Below are 25422 nucleotides of genomic sequence, written 5' to 3' on the forward strand. Positions count from 1 at the left end.
ACAGTGCACAAAAACAGAACACCCTGAATAACTTTTGATCTAATGACGGGATTTTCACGTTCTAGGACTCATTCTTAATGGCTCGAATGGGTGACCAAATATACTAATTAATAAGTGCAGATGATATATGGTTACAAAATCAGACATAAAACGTACTTTCTCTGAATAAACAAACATACTTTTTTTTTATGGATTCGGATTTCTGATCTCAAAAATATAGGAGGTCGCCGCAATCTGGGAAATGTGGTCCCCATAGTTTAGACCACTTAACGTTAATTTAACTTTTTGCGTATTTCGCTAAATCTCGAGAACTATTTAAGCAAGTTGAAAAATTTTTGCACACAATTAAAAAAATTCGTATGTCCATTCAAAAAGTAACTTTGAGTGAATATTTTTATCTTATTCAAAAAAGTGTTGAATTGTAAAGTATTTAAATTTTTTTTAACATTTCAAAGAATGTAATTTTACAAGACAAAATACAAATTTTTAGCATAATTGGTCAAATAGTTCCTGATAAATCGAACTTTAAATATCTGACTTTTTTTAATTCAATTTGTCAGGAACTAGTCAACCGATTTCGCCCTAATTCAGTATTTTGCCATGCAAAATAATATTCTTGAAAATAAAACAAAAAATTGCATGGCTAACAATTCAGCATTTTTTAGACCATTATTAAATAAAATAATTACAAATATTTATTAACGTTTATTTTTTGCGAGGAATTATCTTTGAGTAAAAGAATTTTTTAAATTTATGTGCAAATGTTTCAATTCACCTAAAAAAATTTTGAGATGTAACGAAATACGCTAAAAGTAAAATTAACATTAAGGCATGGGGTCTAAACTTTGGAGTGTCTGACGAAACTATTGGGACCCTATTTACCAAATTGCGGCTAAGCCTATATTTTGTTGGTCAGAAATCCGAATCAGTTGAAAAATGGCATGTTTATTCAGAGAAAGTAAGTTTTTGTGTCTGATTACGTAACTCAAAATTTTGTCTGCAGTATTAAATAAGCATATTTCAAGTCACCTCCTCAAACCATTAAGATCGAGTCCTGAAACGTGAAGTTCCGATCATTAGATCAAAAGTCATTCAGATTGGTCAGTTTTTTTTTTTTAATCACAGCACAAGAAAAACAACCAAGACATAAGAAATGATAGGGAAAACAGTGACTTTCTTCCCTTTGCAAGTTCACCACCTGTAAAAAATAATGTTAGATATTTTTATGTTCGCCAAAAGTACATTTAGAGTTTTAGGAGAGTTAACTATTATCAGAGTTATAGGATTTGGAAACTTAAATACATTGTTCGAGAATTTTTCCTTCAGACACACAATTCCAGATGTCCTGTCTAAAATCTTAAACTTGCTTAATACTAAAATTTTATGGTCCCAAGAGAACAGGAAATAAATATGCAGGCATTCAATAATCAAAGATCTTTATTATTATGCAGAAGTAATTTAAACTAATTAGGAAATATTATATAACTCCACGACAAAGCTTCTTTTCTACCAGTGGTACTTGTAATGACAATGGTATTCTGTAAGAAAAGAATTACTGCCTTAGAAAATATAACAATAAAATCATAAAATCTTGCACATAGTCAAAAATAATTATTGCACAACAATTAAAACATGTTTTTTCAAACATAATATTTCATATAATGAAGACCTATACTTATCTTAAACAAAGTATTGAACAATAGAGTTCACTTAAATCTATAGGCTTTGAAAACATAAGTAGTTCAAAGGAATATTTTACAATTATACAAGTAACAACTTTTTTCGTTCGTAAAAATATTTTTTCTACCTTTAACTAGCATATTACGTTCATTCAACAAAAAGAAGAAAAAAAATCTGATTAGCATAAAAACTTTCCAAAATTGCAAAATCTTAAACAAAGATATATAAAAGAAAAAATGGAAAGCAATGTACTGTTTTTGAGGCCCTAAAAAATGTACAAGCAATTTATGATGCCAGTTATAATTATTAATGGTAATAGGCATCTAAAAGGGTAACTCATATGGGCCCTTAATATAATAGGTACTGAGGTAAAAGGTTTCTACTGCCCCTGAAACGGAATAATACAAAATTTAATTGTACTAGATACAAATTTTGAAACCAAAATGATATTGATCAAATAAATATTGAAAAACAAGAATTTTCCTCAAGAATTATTCAAACTAATAATGGTTAAATAACAGATTATATATTTTGTGTATACCTAACAATTTAGTTTTTTTCAAATGCTACTACATTAATTCTTACATTTCTGTTATTTATTAATGGTGGAAATTAAATGATAACATTTAAAAGGGTAAGCTTTTTACAGCTCTCGTACAGCTTTTTACCTCGGGCGGGTAAAAAATTCCGAAAATCTTATTTGCTGTGAGTAAACGGAGAGAAAACAGCTAAAATAAGTAAAAATGAGAAAGGTTTGGTAGCTATGCAGTTTGAATTTTCTGTTTCTCTTTGAAAATCGGTAAATTTTCTGAAAAAGCGGAATACTTATAAAAAAAAATGAAATTTTTAGAAAAATCTGAATTTTTGACAAAAAAGCTGAAATTCAAGTGATAAAAGTGAAAAAAGCGGAAATCCGCTAAAAAGCGGAAAAATCTCATCCCTGTATATAGAAGGAAGTACCATTTTGAGCCTGATTTTTTAAATTAATTCAATCATTAACTGAAGTTAGAAGAAAAGCTTTTAAATAAGAAATAGCCAAATTCGGAACTTTTTTAAGGAATAGTTTTTAAATAAGCATATTTTAAAGCTACAGCAGCTAAACATTTAACAATTACAATTAATGTTTAGTACACAAAACTATGATAATCATTGTTATTCAGGTGAAGTTTTAAGTAAAGCTCATTGCATATTAATTATTTAGAAAAGAGTTATCCTGTTTGTATCAAATAAACTTTAAGACCTACACATACTATCAAAAGTAAACACCACTCAGGGTTTACCAAATGCTAGCATAATCTTAATCCCTAAAACAATATCTACACCAACCTTTTTTCTTCTTTTTTTTGACAAACCTTCAACCATTCTTTTCACAGCCTTATTTAAAATCTTAAGTTTATATTTATTAGCCTAGTCTTTTTAAAACAGCTACGAACCATATCATCCTTTGTGATGCTTTTTGAACAATTTTTGCACAAAAGCAATCAACACAGGTTGATCATTTTCTATGCAAAATTAAATTTCTTAAGATTTCTGTAGCAAAATTAAATAAACAAATTAGAATGATTTGCCTTTCAAACTTAGCAAAATATTTGGTAAAAAAATTCACTTAAAATTTTACTTATATGTAAGTGCTTAATTTATAAAACATGTAAGTCTTTTTTTTCTCTTTAAAATAAAGTAATTCATTATTCCTGTTTAAACGTTTAATAATATTATTAAAATGATTTATAATTATTTATTAATTGTATAGCAATACTTGAGAGAAAGATTTTGCGGAGTAGACTTGGTGAAAACAATAACTAGAGAAGGCGATTTCACTTTGAACTGTACAAGATTTATAAGCCTAATATTATTAAAAACGTAAAAACAAATAGAATGAATTGGAGGGCCCACGTGATTCGAATGAGTGATGATAACAAAATAAAGAAGATATTGCGTTTTAGACCCACTGGAACAAGAAATCGGGGAAGGCAGCTGTTGAGACAGAGTGATTCTGTGAAGTCTGATTTTCCTGCAATTAGTGAAAAGAACTGGAGATCAAAGATAAATTGGAAGTCATTATGGGGAAATCTTCCGCGAAAAGCATTGGCCCACATTGGACTGTCTGGCCAACTCTGATGATGACTTAATATTACAGTACTTTCTAAAATTAATCCACAAAGATTTCAGAATTTACCTTAACAAACATCTACCAATTCAAATTTAAAAAATTTTGCTAACAAAAGAATTTAACACACTATTGCAAAATGAAAAATTGTAACCAAATAAATAATCCTAAATCTGCACATTCTCTTGTCCTAAGCTGTGCAGATTTCAGAGATTACTGCAATAACTAATAAATGGACGAGCAAATAAAAAAATTAGCATTAATAAATATAAATTAGAAATTCACAAAAAATACAATATTTATTCCATAAACCAAAGAATATACACAGGGAAGAAGTCTAGCTTCCATAGCCATAATGTAAACCAGTCCCCCAAGGTCAGCTGCAGTCTCCATGTATTAAGGAGAAAACAACATTTAGGAGAACAACTGCAGAGATTCTTGAAACAGGTTTGTACCCACCTCTCCTCCCAACCACTATTGGGGTTGGGGTGAAGAAGATAAGTTTTCTCATTTTATTTATGGTTAGTTTGTTCTGCACTTTAACTGTGTTATTAATTAAGATATTTCCTTAAGAATACATTTATATTATCCATGTTGAGTAAATCTTCTAACACATTTTGACATAGAAAGAATAAAATAGCAGTTAGTGGGAGACAGCGTACACAACCAAACATGTCAAGTTGTCCAACAAGCGGTTCGCATGAGACACACTTTCTGACTAACACTTTACGTCTCATGCGCATGCGTTTAAATAAAATAGCATGTAAATTACAAGTATAACTATAAGTAAAATATGCTATTATTAATTATTTAGATTTATAAAAGCCATATTGTCTTGTTATTGGCATCAATTATTACAAAAAATAAATCAAGTTGTTAAAATTTTTTTAAACATACAAAGATTAAAAAGGCAATTTTTTTAATATTTATTTCATTCTTAATTTAAAATTTGAAAATTACTTTAGCTACAAAATTACAATCAAAAGAGAAATTTTAAAAAAGTATTCGGCCTAAAATTTGGCCGAATATTCGGTATTCGGCCCCATCACTATTCGTTACATCACTAGTTTGACCTAGGTTTCTGAGGTTTAAAATAGGGATGTAACGAATATTCGGCATTCGGCCCTTTTGCCAGATATTCGGCCTAGCCGAATACTGAAGTTATTCGGCGGAATATGAATATTATTAGATATTTGGCTGAATAAATTCATAATAATAAAGAAAGATTTTTTTTAAATGTGCTTTTAAATATAGTTAATCATGTATATTGCAGAGTTACATTTCAATGCATTAATTATTAGAAAATGTTACATTTACTCAATTTAAGTTGTATAAAACATAAGTGTATTTAATAATGTTACATAAATAAAAACATTTTCTTGTTGCAAATTTATCATCATATGTATTTAAACAAGCATTGGAATCTTTTACATTAAAATACAAATATATATAGTTTGTTAAATAGAAGTGTAAATACTATCTGAATCAGCAATTAAAATTTATATTATAAAGTTCTTATTTTAAATAAAATATATAAATTACAAGTATAATTAGTTAAAATATGCTATTATTAATTATTTAGATTTGTGAAAGCCTTATTGTTGGCATCAAGATATTTAAAATATTACAAAAAATACATCAAGTTGTTAAATTTTTTTTAAAATATAGAAAGTTTAAAAAAGCACATTTTTTAATATTTATTTCATTTTCAATTTAAAATTTGAAAAATATTTAATTACAAAATTAAAATTTGAAAAGTGAAACTTTTTAAAAAATTTCTTAATTTTCTGGGTTTTAATAATTTTTCTGACAAAAGAGAAAGTTAAGAATACATTTAACAGCAGTAATGAGTTCTTATTTTAAATAAAATGGTACATAAATTACAAGTATAACTATAACTAAAATATGCTATTATTAATTATTTAGATTTATAAAAGCCATATTGCCTTGTTATTGGCATCAAGATATTTAAATTATCACAAAAAATAAATCAAGTTGTTAAAAAATTTTTAAATATACAAAGATTAAAAAAGCAATTTTGTTAATATTTATTTCATTTTTAATTTAAAATTTACTTTAATTACAAAATTACAATCAAAAGAGAAATTTTTAAAAAGAAAGTATTCGGCCAAAAATTTGGTATTTGGCCCCATCACTATTCGGTCCCATCACTAGTTTAAAATGCAAACTCTGAGATGCGGACATTCTGAACAATGTTGCCTTTTCAACTCTATAGAAATATTTTAGCCCTCTCTTCCAGCAAGATAAGTACTCCATTCACACTTTGAAACTTGTTTCTCCCCCCCCCCCTTTTTTTGTTGATCAAATGGAAAACTGGACTGTCCTTCTCAAAGCTCTGATTTCCAGGGGTGATTGTGAACTCAAGTCAAAATTCCGGAAAATTTCTCAAGTAAAAAAAAAAAAAAAATTAAATTGCAAAAAATTTAAACAAGGTTTTTTTCTTTTTTCTCAATATTTCTTAGTTTACTTAAAATATATTTAAAATTTTACACATACCTATGATGACCTGGAGAAGTAATTGAAATTTACAAATAGGTCTTTCTTTCTTGAATTTATTATAATAACTACTTACTGATAAAAAATGAATATTAATCTTGAATATAAGCTTATAAAGTATCAGGCTCTCCCTTACAAACAAATAAAGTAAACTGTGTTTTTAAGTTCCACCTTTGAAAATTTGATTTCCGGAAACTTTTGTGATCAATGATTTTTTTAAATGTCTGAACCTTCGATCTTCGGAAACTTCTGGATCACTGTTAGCGAAAAATCCGGAAATACGGATTTTTTCCGAAGCACAATCAGCCCTGGATTTCACAGAACAACCTTATGATAAATTAGAATGCAGTTTATAAAGCCAGCCTAATACCCCACCACTTTAGTTACGATGAATACCACGAAGTCAATTTCAATAGCAACCAGTCAAAAACTGTCGGAGAGTCACCTCAGGCGTGTGCAGTCTCGCATAAATGCAAAAGGGGGCCTCAGCAGATTTTGCACAAAGGACTTCAAATATTAGCCATTAAATTAGACAAATTTCAAGTCTTAGCTAAAGACAAATCTTAAAAAAAATTTCTTATGGTAAACGTCAAATTAAAATAGAAATTTACAATAAATTCAATTATTTTATAAAATTCAAATTAAGAAGTTATTTTAACAGATGGGAAAGAGAAAATGAGCAAACAATGGGAGAAAGGAGGAAAAATTTAATGCTTTAATCGCCATTAAGAAAAGAAAAGAAAAAAAAATAGGTTAGGTTTAATTTTTAATAACTTTTTGGATTAAAGCAGTAATATAAGCATAAACCTGAAGCATCATTTGATGTTTTTGTAGATCCCATGATGTTTTTGTCGATCCCGACTATCTTTTAAATAAATTAATTTTAATAAAATAATTATATTAAAAATATTTAATAAAAGAATTATTACTGTCTCATTAACTTTTTACTGTTGCAATCATAATCATTAAAAAAATTAAATAAGTAAAAGATATGAAGACGATAAGTTATTCAAATAAGTTATTTAATTCTGTTTTATTGGAAACCCAATTTTTACAGGGGATTAGCATCTTCATTGCCAGTTATACTATACTATATCTACGATGAAAATCAAAGTTGAATTTTCTTATTTTAGCAAACATTTTTGATTCCAAATTTTATAATAGGTTATTGTCATGAGAAAACATATTTTCTGCAAAAATAGTTGGATGATAATCTATGCATCCTGCAACCACAAAATCTATTTTGTTGACACAAACTGTAGAACAGAATTTTGTCACGTGATCTGGCAACAAACATATTAATAGGTATTATACAGTAGTTTATTTCATTGTTACATAATCTGTCTTCCTGCTTACATTATTTGAACTTAATATAATCCTAATAGGTTATGCGAAGCATTGAATGAAAATAACTAATTGAATACAAAATATAGTATTTGCTTAAAAAAATTCCTTTTAACGTAATTTTCAAGACTGAGGGAAATATATATTTTTCTTTTTGGTAGAAAAAAATCGCTCGCCAATACTTTCAACAAGACAATTTTTTTCGTCTAATTAACAATTTTATATCATTTGGAAAGGCGGTGAATTACTTACGGTGGACCCCCTGCATCAGAAATCTGTTTGGTCTATACCACTCTGCATGTTCAGATACTTTTAGCCAGATATAATGTCACAAAAATGTCAAAACAAAATTCAAAACCTTGAAACGTTACTTACTGAGATGTTCATAATTAATGACATAAAAGAGTGCCATTATTCCAACAACACATTGAATGAGAGGAACCAATTTTGCATTCCTTGGCTGGAGATATTTGAACTGCCAACGCCACCAAGCTGTGAAAAAATTAAAATTATTATTTCTTCCTAGTGAACTTAAACTACCTAAACCTATTTTAATCAGGGTTGGCATTTTGTCTGGAAGAAAGAGAACAAAATTTTTAAAAAAACTAAAAATAACAAAAGTGCAAAAGTGTTTAAAGTTCAATACATATAGAAACCACTTTTGATTTTAACTAAACCTTTTATCCCTTTACTTTGAAAAAATAGATTCATTTAACATGTTTTTTTTCTGGTTGATAAAAATGTTTGGCAAAAATTTAAAAGTAGAAAAGAGGAAAATTTTTTTAAAGTGGAGTCTTAGTTTTTTAATTTCTGTAGCACAGACTTTTTAATTTTTATAACTTATTTTGATTAGATTGATTTTCTTTATATTATCCACAAATGGCAAGTTTCTCCAACAAAAATGTCCAAGAAGAAATACGCTTCTTTTCAACCTTTTGACAACGTTTAGAAGACACTTAAAAAAAAAATTTGAGACTTAAATTCTTTTAATATTTTATTACTACAATATTTAAACCTACTTATTCAAATTTACTTACCATTTAAATTTACATGTTTCAAAATGATGTATTGTATGGTATAGTTGGGAAATTAAAATTATAAATAGTATTACATTATATCGCAGCTATAACTACAATACAATGAAATATTATTAATTCCCAAGCTTTTCTACATTATTTTTAAATAAGTGAAATCTAAAAAGTAACAATTGAAGGGAAAAAAATTTATGCATTTCTTAGAAAAATAGAAAATTTTCTTATTAATAAGAGGAAGCACAGAGGAACTTAATTTTCAAAACTATGTAAAGAGCTGTTAAAATGTCAATCATTTTCAGAAATATAATCAGGCATGAAAGTGGTCCAAAATAAAAAAAGCTGAACTTTTATAACTCAGTCACGATGAGGGAGTGATATAATTATAATAGTGTGATATCGATGAGATATATAAAAGCAACTTTTAACTCTGCCGAGAGATTTTTATTTAATATTTGAAGTGGTAGAAGCATTTAGACAGTGAAATTTTAATTTTTCTTAAATATAATTATAAAATTTTGACCACTATTATATTAAAGAAAATTAAGCAATTATAGAAATTCGCGCTTTGATTATCATTTTAAATTAATCACCGGTCAATAATTTTAAATTAAAACAGTTGCCAACTTTAACCCTAATATCTTCTGATTGATTGATAGATTGTTACTAACAGTTTTAGTCCCTTTTACTGTTTTAATGAACCAATCAAACTTAAATTTATTTCTGTCAGTAGAATCGATTGAACGCACTTTGTTCGCCTTTCAACTTGACTACCACCGTTAAAATACATTCACCTTACTCATAGGTGCCAACTTGTTAAAAACAAAAATAGGAACACAAAGCCTGATAAGCCAATCAGATGTAATTATGACTCAAAAACATAAAAAATCAAAATAGCCATATATTTTATAAACCATAAACATTTCAAATTTAACATAATTTTTTTGAGTTAACAGTTTTAATTAAATTATTTACTAATGAAGAATATCACATCTTTTTAGTAACTCATTCAAGAAAAAACTTACTTCTTTCAAGAATAGTGATATGGGATTTTAAAATTGCGTGAATATGGATCGAGATATTTAATTTTAAAATCGCGTGAACATGAATCGCGATATTGGATTTTAAAATCGTGTGAACATGAATCTCATTATTTTATTTTAAAATCGCGTCAACATGAATTGCGATATTTTATTTTAAAATTGCGTAAACATGAATCGAAATCTTGGATTTTAAAATCGGGTGTCTATGAATCGCTATGTTGGATTTCAAAATCGCGTGAATATGAATCACGATATTGGATTTTAAAAACACGAAAATACAAATTGCGATATTGAATTTATAAATCGCCTAAATAAGAGTCACGACACATAATTTTCAGAACACGTAAATTTGAATCGCAATTAGTTTTTAAATCGCGTATAAATACGAAAATCAATGCATGATATTACAACCGCGTGATAATGTATCACAATATTGAATTTTAAAAATCCATGAATACGAATCGCGACATTGGAATTAAACTCGCAGGAATACGAATCGCAGTACTGGATTTTTAAATATCGCGAATTAAATATCGCGAATAAATATCGCGAAGAGCGATTTTTTAATTGCGTCACAAACGAATTGCAATACGTAACTTTTAGTTTCATCTAAATACGAAAATCGATTATTTATATTAAAATCGTCTGAATAAGAATCGCGATTTCAGCAGATTCCGGCGTACTTCCTAATATGTAAAATTCCGAAAATCAGCCAAACAAAAGAAATCAAATATCTGTGGCCGTATTGAAACTGCTTAGAACTTCTTTCCGCTCTATAGCGGAAATCACAGAGGTCAAGACAACGGCGTACCTGCTGGAGCTTCACCCATTTTCTTCAGAAGATCATTTTCTCAGGAGGCTATAGCAAGGGGTAAAAGTTCATTCCAAGTCCGACTATCATTCAACGGCTTGGGTTTCTCTTATTGTACTCCCCAAAAATTTAAGTTTTTGGAACAGGGTCGGAAATTTTAAAAATTGGGAGGAAAAAACGGATTTCCGCTTTTTCGAGGAAGTTTTTCATCCCTGTATAATTAACTTCAAACACATAATGGAAATATTCATTTTTTTTTAAAAAAGCATGCACTATCTAAAATCACTAACCAATACATTGAAATTTAAAGAAGCAAACTGTAATGTTTATTCCATCAGTTGAAAATTCTTTTAACAAAGTGATATTTATTAAAAAAAAATTTAAACTATGAATTTTTAAACTAAAAAATTATTTACAGAATTAAACATGCAAACATAAATAATTCTGCGTACCATTATCAGCCAGCACCAATTTTTTCTTTAAAAAATTAGAATAGGAGGTTAACTACCCATAGATTAGATTTTGAAGATGGTCAGCTCTAAAGAGCGGGGCACATCGACCAGAAGTCTATTGTACCCAAAAGCTAAATCATGATTAGCAAGAAAGTCTTATGGTTGAAATAAAATTCAGCAGACACCTTACATGAGCATCTTGCAGTTTCTTATGCAGTGTTGCCCTAAATGCACATATCTTAGAGCAGAATAGATCCCATAATCGCATAGTAAATGTTGTGAAATCTCTTCAAGATGACAACCTCTACAAACAGGATTAGATTCAATACCCATTACGTATAAGTGTCTCCTGTGGATACAGTGTCCAGTGAGAAGACCAATGATCTTTCTCAAACTGTTCCCATTTAGCTTAAGCTCTTTTTGACATACACTGGGACAGCCACGATTCAGCTCCTTAGCTTGTCTCTGACCATCTGTGTTGCGCCATTGCTCATGGGCAATTTTGCCATAGAGCTTGAATATAGATGCCCTGAATGATGTGGGAGAAATTCCCAAAAACTACCCATAACAAGAGGCAGTAATGATATTTTACCAATATTTAATTTTTAGAAAAAATATAATTTTGTTAATAATTCAACAATTTAAACTTAGTATTAATTTTATAAGCAAATAAATAAAATATACATGGCATGGGATTGCTCTATATTTGTATTTTAATGCTGGACATACTTAATTTTTTACTTCTTTGCCAGCAAAATCATAAGTAATATTTTTAATTTTACAGCCCTATGCTTACTGTGCATCTTAAAAATTAATTAAGAAAACCAACAAATATCAGACAAGAGGAGGAAAAATAAAAACAATTCTGACTGACACAGGGTTTGAATAAAACATCTCTCAAATGAAATATATATATATGTTTTCTATTATTTCTTCACCAATACACTATATTACTTGATGCAATCATTTTCTTATTATTAAGTAGCATAAAACTTTCTTTTTTTTTAAATAACTAAGCAAAATATTATCCTGAAAATTAAATTAATAACAAAATAATTAAAAATAAAACATATACTTAATAACAAAATAGTTAAAATTAATAACATATTAGTACGCATTACATCAAAATCTGAAGAAAAAAAAGTTATAATGGATATAAAAATTTTATATTACACCTGGTGCCCTTTCTTTGCTTAACTTTTGCATACTTCTACAGTAATTTGCAATGTTGGAGAAAAATTCTAAATTATTCTAGTTTTATTTCATTCTACCTAAAACATTTTAAATTATTTTTCAATACTATTTTATATATTGTATCTAGCTTTTGATTTATAAAACAATATAAGAAACAGGATTTCAAACAGCCTGTGACATTTCATATTAGTGTTTAAAATTTATCTAGCCAACATCTTTTCAAACAATATCTTCAATATCATCAGTGCAATTTTCAGTCATTAAATTACATAAAAAATGTCAAGTTGAATACCTCTGCCTACAGCTCTCATGATTGCAGCAGGGTTTTTTTGTCTCCTCCCTACCCATGATCCTAGTTCACCAAGTTTCACTTCACCAAAAGGAGTATCCTCTGAAACACATTTTTTATATCATCTTAAATAATTTTTAATCCAAAAACTAAAATATAATCTTTATGGACAGGAATAGATATTAAGAAAAATTTAGTCATTAATCCGAAGAATAAGCAACTATAAAATAAGTAAAATATGTCACTAGTCCATACAAATTTTCACTAATCTGTTAACATGTCTCTAATGCAAACTTATATTTATATAAAGTTAATTAAGTAAGATTAAATAAAAAATTCAATGTAGAGAATGTATAATGTTCACAATTATGATGAAATATGCTACTTTGTTACAAAAACTCCAACCATAACATACCATCATTTTAGAATTATTGCTAGCCCGAGAAACCACTGATTATTAATGACCATCTGAATCACATTATAGTGGTCATGGACAAGCAGAGCAGTGCTCATTGGTTTACTGCATGTTTTAACAGGGTGCATAGCCAAATCTTTCAACAAAAAATAAGCACCTTTTAAGTACTTTTTAAGCACCAAAAAAATATTTTAAGCACCATATATATCAACAAAATGCAAAATGATTTTCGAAAACTTTACATGATCACAATAAAATAACTAGTTTTTAACAAGGAACTCTTTTCTCAATTATATTAGCCATTATAAAATAGATCGAAAGATTTTTCGGTTTGATATCAGAGGGTGGAAAATGAAGCTTGAAATTGGGAATATCTTGCAAAATGCAGCTGAGTTGCACATGAGAGTACAATAATCTCACCGAGCCTAGCTCACATACGGACTCGCAAGTATTTCATCATGCCTGTAAAATGATTGACGTTTTCATACGCTATGGAAAGACGGACGATACACTGAAATGGATTGTGGTTGAACGAATTGTGAAAACATTGAATAGAACAATGTGAAAACCACGTTTTACAATAATATGTGGCAAAAATTGACATTGTAAAAAAAAAATATCTCATTTTAGAAAAGGGAAAATTAGGCACTTTGAAAACACCCCATGAAAAAAGCAGCAGGCTTTTAAAAAACGGAAATCGAAAATAATCACCTTTAAGCACTTTTTAAAAACACTATGCACCATGTTTAAGTATGTGATAATTACTTAGGCACAAACAATTAAGATACAAAATTACTAAATTTCCCAAAACAAATTTTTTTCTACTGTTCATCTTTAAAATATAATAAGGTTAATAAAGGAAATTTTACAAGTGGCCACTTTAAGAATTCCCAAAATATAAAACTGTTTCTTGAGTCATTACATAAAATTAAACAGTTTTTAATAGATACAGAATTTTTGTGTGGAAAATAGGAAGATAAAGAAAAAAAATTTAAGTTTATGGAGACTATATATATATATATATATACATATAAACATCCCACTAGTTTTTTATATGTACCTAACTGTTTTGACACATTTTTTATACAATTTGACTAAGTTTATCTTTAAATATCCTGTTTTTGAAACTAATATTTTAATGTTTCAAGCTAATTTGCCATTTCGATAGCAGCATTCTTGGCAGCTTCCAGGCAGAAGCCTGCAAAAAACTGTAAAAAAAATCTCAAAAGGGGATTAATTGAAAGAGTCAAACAAGTTTTTTCATAAAAACCTAGTTTAAAATATATTTGGTGCTATGGCGATTGTATTGTCGCGACAGATCACGATACAGAAAAACCATATTTTACAGTACAATCAATTTTAAAGCAAATAATTGGTTTACTTATGAAGCAAAATTGTGCAAACAGTCACCCCTTGAAGCTCTAAAAAATTTATAGTACGAAAATTAGCGACTGAAAATAAAAATTTTACATCAAAGAAATGAAGACGGAAATAAGAAATGTAGAGAATATCAATTAATAAAAGGACTGGACTCTACTTTAATTTTGGTATCTTCCTTGCAAATTTAAAATTTTCATAGTAAAGACGCCATGTTTAATAGTAGGAAAATTACTAATGATTTAATGCTAATGTAGAATTTTAACAGTCTTTAATATGAAATAAAGTGAAAACACATCTTTGAAAGAAAAATAAGGTAGGTGTTAAGAAATACAAAACATTAACTAAACAAAAAAATTATGAGAACATATAAAATAACTAACTCTTTCCGTAAAAAACAGAAGGATCATACGGTCCATGTTTTCTAACGTTGTATTCAGCAGGTAGCCGTCCAAAATTTTTAATTATATTCATTACCATTATGATAAGATGAGGCTTAAATTTTAATTAAATATTTCAAATGACCTTCCCTCAGCGTGAACAACAGTCACAGGAACCGATTACAATTCAATTTTGTAAGCACTTCCGACTGCTTACTTCTGCTTGACTCAAGAATCCAGAAGAAATTATTAATTCCTTATTGCTAACTTACAGCTCACTACTTTTTAATTGTAATTATTTAATCAATAATATGGGTTTTCAAGTCTACAAAAATAGACAACCAGAAGCGAAAGAAACAGAAACAACCTATGTTTTAAAAAAAAAGGATGACTTGTTCTGGTTTTTACTAATTACAAACAAAAATTTGACTGTCAATTTAAACATTTTCGAGTCATTGTGTTAAATTAAGTGCATATATTTCAAACATGGAGTTGTTATGACTGAAACTAACATTTTGTTAAGTTACAATGGAGAGAAATGAAGTGTCTTTGCTAAAAAGAATTATTAATGATAAATGTTTTGCCACGGTTTTGTGTATTATTTTTTCAATATCATTGTTCTTCAGTTCATTTGTTGAGTAAGAATGTCTATTGCATATTTTATTCTTAATCTTTTCTTATTTTATTACTTTTTATATGTGTTTTTGTTATTTGGGAGATAGCGGAATCTAACAGATTTGGACACTAAAGCATTGTTTCAATTATGTTTATTTGGAAGCAACAACGTTTCGTAAAAATTTAGTTTGATCATGAAAATTAAAATACAATTAATTATTAATATTATGCTGTATACAATTCGTGCAGAAATAAGCACATCTGGTGTCTCATTTTTCTTTATTATCTCCCACATTTAATATTCCCATTTCGGGGACATTTCTGGCGAAAGTTATCACATAAAACAGGCAGCCTGCTTTATGTGATAACTTTCGCCAAAGAGATTTTAAACTTGTAAACATTTTCTAAAAGCTATGTAGTAGTTTGCTCTGGCAGAGAGGGGATGTAAGTTATATTCTTTGAGTTTGACCTCTTTTTTTAAGTTTCTCACATGGGATTGCCCAGAAGTCATCAAAACATGGCGATTATTTTGTTTCAGGTACCGATTATAAATCTTCCTTTTGTTTGATTCCATTGAACTTTATGACAGTTCAACTAAAAATTTTATTTATATTTCATCCTTAACAAGTGAAAGAAAAATTTCCCACGTTTTATGATGTAATTATAACACCGTTAGGACTAATGTGCCTGATCTAAACTTGAAACAAATATTACAATTATTTTTAAAATTATCAAAATGTTGGCATTTTTTTTTCTGGTTTTGGTCAGGGTTGGCAAGTTTTTGACATGTGACGGTTTAAACCGTCACATCAAAAACCTCGAAACCACTGTCGAAAATGTCAAAAACCTATATTCATATGTGAAATTTAATTAATACATAAAATTTATATATATTTCATAAAGGATAGTTTTTCTAGATATGTTCTAGAAAAAATAAATTTAAAATTTTGAAGAAACACTTATATTTTGAATAGTAACCAAAATCTTGTACTTTTGAAAGCTCACATCTTTTGTAATATTATGTATTCATTTTCATGTGTTATTAAAAATCTGCAGTGATATTATTAAGAAATTTATTTATAACCAAATTTAGTGTATAGTATAGATTATACTAAAAATTTGACATTTTTAAAGATAAACATTAGCAGTTTTGTACATTAGACATCTTTTAAAGAAAAATCTTTTTAATATTCTTTTAAATCTTCTTAATAATCTTTTTAATATAAGACAATACAAATTTAAGTGCTTTCTGTTAAATACACAGAGTAGTTAGTGTCGATTTACAGTATATTCAGTCTATTCATTTACTATGCTGAAAATTTAATTTATCCAAATACTTGTGAGTTTCATTTTGCTGAATACTATATAGTTTTGTTGAATATCTAAATATTCAGCTGTTGAATAATTACTTCTTGCTTTCAAGATATGCATTATTTGTATTCTTAATGCAAGTGGAGAAAACAAAATTAAGAGGTAAAAATTTTTTTAAAATGATAAGTGTAATAATTATAAATAAATATAATAAACAATATGAATTATATTTATCATTATTCACAAATATAACTACTTTTAAATTCAAATTAACATACTGGATAATAACGATATTCGGTATAGCATTAAAAAAAAATTTTATACACTTGTATCAAGTTTGTATTTATACAACATAACTTGTAAGTTCCTTATAAATATTAGTTATATGTTCCTTATATGTCAAAAATTCATAATAATAAACTTTTAATTTTCTTAAGTATCAAAAAAAAAAAATTTTTTTTTTCAAAATATAAATATTTAAAAAAATTTTGTGCAAAATGTTTCTGCACATGCATTTGAATATAAATTTCTGAGATTTTAAATCTGTTATTTTACCTTAATTTTAATTAAAAAATATTTTAAAACCTGCTGATTACCTATAGTATAATTAAATTTCAATATAATGCATGGCAACTGTCGGTAGTTTTGAAGTTTATATATTTTCTTGGCAAACTTCAGTTTTTGACAGGTTTTTGATGATTTAAACTAGTATTATACCCTTGTCATGTCAAAAACCACTTTTTGATGTCAAAAACCCAACCCTGGTTCTGGTATGTTGTTAAGATGAACATTATACATCAGTTTTATTATCTATAATGAAATATTTATTTTTAGATTAATATTGTTTTACTAGTCTATAAAAGAATCTGATTAATACAACAAAAAAAAAATTATTACTTTCTCCAATCAAAGATTTAATTTATGTTATGCAAAGCAAAAGTTTTATTCAATGAAGCAAATGTAAAAAAGCTGGGAAATTTCTATATGGTAAGGGTGATACCTAGAATTCTCATGTAGTATCATATTTTTTATCGCACTCCTTAAAAAAAATCTTGCCATAATAATAATAGGATGAAATAACTGTTCTTTAAATTCATAGTAACAATATAAGTAATTAGTGAGGTTTAAAGTAAGTAAATCTCTTTCTCCTAGTTTCTTATTTAATATTCAAATTTATCATTACTATTCATTTTGGCGCAGCATGTCCTCATCTGGACCTTGCGCCATTAAACCCTACATTCAATTCATTACTATTCATTATTAATATCAATAGATGTTATAATGCTAAAAATATTAATCAGGTGCCTTGTTTACTTGTATATTTCATAAAGCTTTTATACGAAATATTTCTTGCAGTCGGCGTTGTTCTTGGAGCGTTTCTGAGACATGTCAAATTTAGAGGATAAGCAACAACAACAATTCATAATTCTAGTGTATTTATTTTGTATAATTTATATGTCAGTTATAATATCTGTTTTGATCAATATGGCAGTAATTTACAAATATAACCACTGTTTTAAAATTCATCCCTCTATTTTAAAATTTGCTACTCAAAAATTAATAAAGGAATGAAATTACTCTTGAAATTTTTTTTTCTTTGGATAAAATTGCTTATATCTATCTATATATCTTTTTTTTTTGCAATGTAATGTTTTAATTATGTTATTACCAAAATTAATTATGTTATAAAAACTTTCAGAATTAGAAGTGGTGTTGTTATATTTTCAACTTTTACTTTTGGATGTCTTGTCACTCATTTCGTTCTTAGGTAAGTAAAAGAACAATAATGAAAAATGCCTCATCTCTTTGGTTGTAAGTTTCTTTTTATGACTAATAGACTCAAATTTCCAGTCTACTATTATATAATTAATGTTTGTTAAACTTTTGGCTTCACAATCGTCTAACATATTTATTATATTTGAAAAATCAAACACATAATCTTTTTAGTGAAATTGAAAATTATGATTTGGTTTTGTTGAGTTTTCATGTCAAATTCAAACAAATTGAAATTGTTTTAAATATATTTTTGCTAATTCATTTATATCCCTCCCAAAATATGTTGGCATAAAAATATGTTTATTTTGATTTTGTCTCAAAGGTATAACCAGATATGATAATACTTTTTTTATTCAAGAACATTTGTGTCTTTAACAATGGAGACTGTTCTAAATTTCTTCTTAAAAAAATTATCGGTATTTATTATTTTTAATAGCATTTATTAAAATTGTGAATGTTATTATTTTTAAACAAAAGTCATCATTAGCATAAATAAATAAGTAAACTCTGAGGAATTAGCGGGCTTCTTTCCTTTGAGCAAAAAACTATTTATGTATTCAGGGGTCTGTCCAGGCCGAATTTACTACCGTTTAGCGGTACCTTCACAAATTCAATTTTAGGTGAAACGGTAGTTTCGCAAATTCAACTTTAGGAAAAACGGTAGTTTCACAAAATACTTTTTCTTAAAATTTTATTTTTTTATCCTTTAAGAAACGATAAATCTATATTTTTACCATGTTTTTGTATTGATTTTGTAATATAATTTTTAATTTTTCACAAATTATGTCTAAATTTTCACAAAATAGGTACCTTTCAGAAAAACCTAGACAGACCCCTGGTATTAATTCTACCTGTATACTTTAAGGAGACAGTATTAACTACTTAACTTAAACTGAGAGATAATTTCTAAGTTAAGATGACTAAAGTTTTTATGAATGCATCTTTAGGCACACAGTTCTAACAAGTATTCATCATTAATTGTAGCTATTTAAAATTTCATTTTATGAGGTTTTGTTAATTTTTCAGAAAGAGAGATCATTTGCCGAATGTGATATCTGCTTTTAAGCGCCAAAGAAAAGTAAGTCGAATATTTATGTATGGAATATTATGTACTTTTAAGTAGAATGAATTAATTATTCTTTTCAATTCTAAAATAATACCTAAAAATTACTCTGTTTGCTTTATGGGATTTTGTAAGATGCAGCAATAACTATTTGCGAAGCGGAAATCTAATTTTGTTTCCTGCGTGTCTTTAGTTTAATTGCTCATTCATTTGACTTTAATGTTGCTAATTTTCGTGTAATTCTTGCATTTTATTCTCCAATAATTGAATTCAAATTGACAAAAGTTTATAAAAATACAACAGAATATGAAAATAATAAAGAAATTTTAATGCTAAATCAAATATTTTTCCTTATAATATTAATGACAGTATGTAATGTTATTTTTAATATTTCAGTCAATATTAGTTATTCAATCTGCAACAAAAATTATGGACTCAGTTTTTACCCCTTATTAATCTTGTTCAATTTGACATCACTGATTTAGGAAAATATCTGTAGCATTTATTATTTAATACACTAACACCAAGAATTAACTATTGCTTGTAATAATGAAAAAAAATTCTAGTTATTGTAAAAAGTAGTTACATTTGGGGAAAAAAATAATTCTTTCATTATCTTCAGGGTTAACATTAGAATGTTAAAGAATATTCTTATGACTAAAAACTTGAAAAAAATAATAAATTCTCACACAAAGCAAATTCTCCTCGATGCTATTGACAGTCCCAAGAAGCAAACATTGTAGATATTATTTTAACTAAGTAATCACTGGAATTAAACCATGATTAAAATTGCAATAAATAATTTTTTTTTAATGTAATTTTTTTTTATTTGTCTAAAGTATTTTTTATACAATATATTTAATAAATGTATTCTTTTGGATATGATTTTTTAAAGTCTGATTTAATTGATAATGAAGGTTTTAAGCAAAGAGGTGAATGTATGTAAATTATTATATTTCAAAATAGACAACACCAACAAAAAAGAGAGATTTAAAGTAGATAAGAGTGGCATGAAAGTTTACATTATAAAATAAACAATATAATAAGTTTTCTCATCCTAACTAATTTATTCTGCATTGGATATCTAATTAACAAATTTCCTCCTATTTCCTTAATATTCATTAAAATATTGAGCTTGAACAGAAATAATTATGATCTTTTTTTTATTCATTGATTAGTTGGTATAAATTGAATTATAATTTTAGTCATTTTAGTTTAAAAAAATATATATCAGATTTTGCTATTATAATATTTTTAAATAATATTAAGTATTATCAAGCAAAGCATTTTAACAAATGCTGTGGTTGGTAATTATTAAAAAATTATAATATTTAGAAATCTGACTTAAATTTTAAAAAAAAAAAAAGTTTTTAAATGGAGAGAAAAAAAACGATAATTGATTTTTTTTTTTAAATCATAATTTTTTTCCAATTTTGGTAATATGCTAATAATATGATCAAAAAGATAAAATATCACTTTTTTTTTCTTGGTAATTTAAAAATCAATCTAGGACTCTACAAATACTAATGCATTATTTCCCAACTTGTGTATTGCTGAAAGTTCAACTTCTATATCAAATAATTTTGTAAAATAGTTTTTTTTTTCTATTATGCAGTTTTTATATTCAGATGAGCTGCAAATAGTTTAACATGTTGTCAACTAAAAAAATTTAGTAAACAGGTTAATACAAAAATGCGTACTTTTAAGGAATGAATTGATGTTTGTTTAAATATTAGTTGCATTTATATTTGTTAAAAAAGTTTTCTTTTCTTGAAGAATATGTCAAATCTGCTATTAAAAAAAGAAATTTAGTTTATAGAGAATAATTCCAAATCAAATTATTACTTAGGGAACTGGTAGATGATGTTTCACATGAAATAATAAGTTGAAGTTCAAATATGAAGCAGTTAATATATATAAGAATTAACTTTATAAGATGTATAAGAATTAACTTTTTGTTCTTAAAATAACAGCTTATATAAGTTGAAGGCAACAGTAAACAATACAAAGTGGTGTGTTCATGTAAGCAGACCAACCAGTTTGTCATTTGTGACAACAAAAGAGTAACAATTTGAAAAAGAATTGAATCCATTAAATTTCTTTAAAAAATTTAAATTTTATTCCCTTTTAATATTCTGCATAATGGAGTAGAGCAAAATCCAATTTTATAATGGCATAAAGAAACGTTAAAATATCATTATCAAATTTTGTTAATACAGTTAAAAAATAATTGCATACTAAACATATAAACTAATAATAATCACCTATTGAATAAACAATTACATTTCTTTTTTCTAATAAAATGCCATTAACACATGGATCAATAAGTTCCGAGACTAACCCAGAGATGGCGCTCGTAGTAAACCAGTAACCAGGTCTTTCTAGAGTACTAACCTTTGCTTGAAACGTGTCAAAATTTTAAGTCGATCGGACCAGAAACAGCTGAGTTATCGAGGTTGGAGTAAAGTCGTTTTGTAGTTTGTTTAAAAAATGGAAAAAACAGAGTTTCATGTTCTGATAAAACATTGTTTTTTAATGGGTAAAAACACCGTGCAAGCGAAACAATGGATTGACAAATGTTACCCGGACTCTTGTCCATCAAAAGCAACGATTTGTCGGTGGTTTGCCGAGTTTAAACGTGGTCGTACCAACACAAATGACGCGGAACGCTCGGGTAGACCTGTGGAAAATGTGAGTGAAGTGACAAAAATTATAATGAAAGATCGTAAAGTGAAGCTCCGTGAGATTGCTGAGATGACGCAGATGTCATATGGAAGTGTATTTACTATCCTTCATGAAAAATTGAGCATGAAAAAGGTTTTTTCCAAGTGGGTGCCGCGATTGCTTTCAATGGAACAAAAACAGCAACGAGTCGATGATTCAGAAAGCTGTTTATCGCTATTTACACACACACACACTGTTTGCACATGCAGAGAAAAAAAATCCTTTTTCACCAAGACAATGCACCCTGCCACAAGTCGATGAAAACAATAGCAAAATTGAACGAATTGGGCTTTGATCTGCTTCCCCACCCCCCCATACTCGCCAGATTTAGCCCCCAGTGACTACTGGCTCTTTGCTGATCTTAAAAAAGTGCTCCAGGGAAAAAGATTTGGCTCAAATGAGGAGGTCATCTCTGAAACTGAAGCTTATTTTGAAGCGAAAGATAATTTTTTTTATAAACATGGTATTGAAAAATTGGAAAAGCGTTGGAACGATTGTATCACCCTAAAAGGTGATTATGTTGATGAATAAAAAAAAATTTTGCAAAAAAAATTTTGTTTTCATTGTTAGTCTCGGGACTTATTGATCCATGTGTTAAGTGTGAATGTTTAAACCAGATCTTAAATATAAATAATGAAAATCTGTATAATACTAAAATAATTATGAAATTTTGTTTTAGATATATGTGTGTGTAAAAAACTTTCAACTTTTTAAATACAGTACAGAACCCGTTATCCAGAAATCGGAAAACTAAAAAACCGGAACAAAATTCGATACATTTTCCCGCCATTTTTATAAAAAAATACTTTTTTTTTCCTCATAAGATTTTAGGATTTTTCTTTCTTTTTTGAAAGATGTTTACCTTACCATCATTTTGGAAATAATCATTAGTGAATTACTTCATTGTTTTTTCTTCTTTTTAAGATTATTTCCAAATATTTTTTTTTTTTAGTTGGGTTTAACAATAAAAAAGAATGGCTTTTTGTAGCGATTCAGAAAACCAGAAAAATCAGTTATCCCGAATAGCGATGGTCCCGATCGTTCCAGATAATCAGTTCCCTACTGTGCTATATTAAATTTAGTTTGTATAACTTTAAACTCTTCTTCTAGTACTTATTGCAAAGCATTTGTCATTTTTTGTTTCATTCAATTTCTTTGTATTTTTTTTCAATATCTTAAAAGAAAGAAATTTTGCCTGGTAAAATTCATAACACTAATTGCTTGAAAAATTCAATTGAAATTTTTCTTTTGAAGAGTGGAGAAAGTGCTAAACTTCGTACAGTTTGCTCAAGATGTGGAATTATAGAATGTAAAAGGCATCGCCCTGAATTGAATGTATATACAGCTAAGCCTTGGATGAACTTAAAAGTACCTAAAGAAGTTGATAATGCTTTTGAAGAAGTTAGTATTTCCTAATTATTCCCTAGATAGCAACATTTTTAATTAGTTTTCATAAAGTTTCTTTTTTTTAAAAAAATAGCATGCAAACTCGGTTTTAAGGCTGTATTTTTTGTGATTCACCAAAGCATTTATGTTTTAATATTTATTTTTAATAATCTCTCTAAATAATATTTAAAAAAATACAAAGATTACAGAAACTCTATTTTAGATATATTTGGGAATGTGTTTTGTTTGTAGTATTTCTATTTCCTTGTATTATTTATTATCATACTGGTGTAATTATATTCTGTTATTACATTGTATTATTATTATTATACTTGTATAACATTTACTAAACTGGCAGTGCATTGATTTGTTTTAATGAAATTAGTTTCCAAACTGTTTACTATTCATAATAATTTTTTTGAAATTCTAAAAATTAAGATGCATTTTCCTCTTTATTTGCTGAGGCTACTTTAATTAAAGAAATTAATTTAATTTAAGCATTAATTCCTATTTTGATTGAATAATTGTATGCTATTAATAAAATGGAAAATTCAATTTATCAGACTAGCACTGTTTTCTCTACTCTTGAATAATGTTAACTTCATCTTTGTGATCTAGAATTCCCTTATTTTTTATTATTATTATTATTTTGCAGATTTTGAATCTTGTTATTGAGAAGCATATCTATTCTTGGTATAGGTAAGTAATAATTTAAATTTTCCTTTTTTTATATGTTTAATGTATTGTTATAAAATTAAAATGTTAATTAAAACTATTAATTGCTTTCATATTATAATTTTCAGTTAAACTACTATTAAATCCAAATTACTGAAAATGACAAATGCTATTAATTACAACTGATTAATTTTGGTATGGTGATATGGAACTCCATGGTGGAATCACGGTGACATTGACACTGAACATTACATAGTTTGTGCAGAAAGATTTTTTCTTTGTGATGTAAAAAATTTTGTTTTTCTTTTCTGCTGTAATTTTCGAAAGATTTTTTTCCTTCCAAAATTAAATTCAAAAGATGCCACTCTCGCACATCAGAAAGGAAAGAAATGCTTGTGATTCTTCTATTCTCATTTGAAAATAATGAAAAATTAAGAATCGTGAAACATACCTGCCAAGTCTCCTGTTTCTAAACGAAAACTCCTGCATTTTACGACTATCTCCTTTTTACCCGTAAGTTCTACAATTTCTCCATATTTGTTGAAGAAATTTAAAAAAGTTAAAAAATTGCCTATAAATATCCACTGATAGCAAAAATACTTCTCTAATTCCTCAACAGATAGTACTATTGCCAATACTGCAGTAGGTTGAATGTTAATAGTTTAAGTAAAAATATTCTCAGTTGTAGACTGATCGTGGGTTAGAGACTCCTCACTGTCAGGCTAACCGTGGGAGGGTTTTGTGTTTTCCCTCTTCGTGTAATGCAAATACGGGTTAGTTCCATCAAAAAGCCATCTACAAAGGCAAATTTCTCCCAATACTTGATCCATGAGTTCTTTTGTCTTCTGCATATTGTTCGAGATTACAAGGCTGCAGAGTTAAACATTAGTAGTTGTAAACCCAAAAAATTGGGCCGACTGTTCAATGACTGTTATTAAATAAAATAATTTTAGGAATTAAAAATAATAGTTTTAAAAAAATTAGACTAAGATTTGTATACATATTTTTTACCTCGCTAAATATAAGTGCTTACATTATTTCCAATTTTGAAATTCTCTTTTTGACTTAGATGATTATGCATGATGTATCAAAACTTTATTCTTAGCCTAAAAAATGTCGCTAGTAAAATCTCCTTTATTTTATTTCTCCAATGTTGGCAGGTATCGCGAAATATGAAATTTTGGTTTTCTTTACTGCAGAAACTGTGGGAAGACTTTCTTTTTCTCCAGAAT

General features: G+C 27.5%; 2 protein-coding genes across 3 annotated transcripts in view; one reads left to right on the plus strand and one right to left on the minus strand.

The window, feature by feature from the left end:
- Window positions 1–1419: 1419 nt before the first annotated feature.
- ATPsynF (ATP synthase, subunit F) lies at window positions 1420–14841 on the minus strand. The gene is made up of 4 exons (XM_016059795.4): window positions 14644–14841; window positions 12472–12570; window positions 8024–8140; window positions 1420–1538 (listed from the first exon to the last, which is right to left on the minus strand). Exons 1-4 carry the CDS (start codon window positions 14738–14740, stop codon window positions 1507–1509), a joined length of 345 nt encoding a protein of 114 aa, XP_015915281.1. The 5' UTR covers window positions 14741–14841; the 3' UTR covers window positions 1420–1506.
- Window positions 14842–14953: 112 nt separating this feature from the next.
- The window catches only part of LOC107445409 (sorting nexin-14), a 59768-nt gene continuing 49299 nt past the window's right edge, over window positions 14954–25422 (plus strand). Inside the window, exons 1-5 of one of the 2 annotated variants that reach the window (XM_087149755.1) lie at window positions 14954–15278; window positions 18266–18334; window positions 19369–19420; window positions 23384–23530; window positions 24171–24214. In XM_087149755.1, the coding sequence (XP_087005881.1) occupies window positions 15169–15278; window positions 18266–18334; window positions 19369–19420; window positions 23384–23530; window positions 24171–24214 (422 nt within the window). In that variant the 5' untranslated portion in view covers window positions 14954–15168. Of the gene's footprint in view, window positions 15279–15508; window positions 15794–18265; window positions 18335–19368; window positions 19421–23383; window positions 23531–24170; window positions 24215–25422 lie in introns of those variants that run through there. The other variant, XM_087149756.1, reaches the window with a different exon arrangement.

This window comes from Parasteatoda tepidariorum, chromosome 8 (assembly GCF_982258835.1).
Source record: "Parasteatoda tepidariorum strain Cologne lab strain chromosome 8, Ptep-v5.0, whole genome shotgun sequence".
NCBI lineage: Eukaryota > Metazoa > Arthropoda > Arachnida > Araneae > Theridiidae > Parasteatoda > Parasteatoda tepidariorum.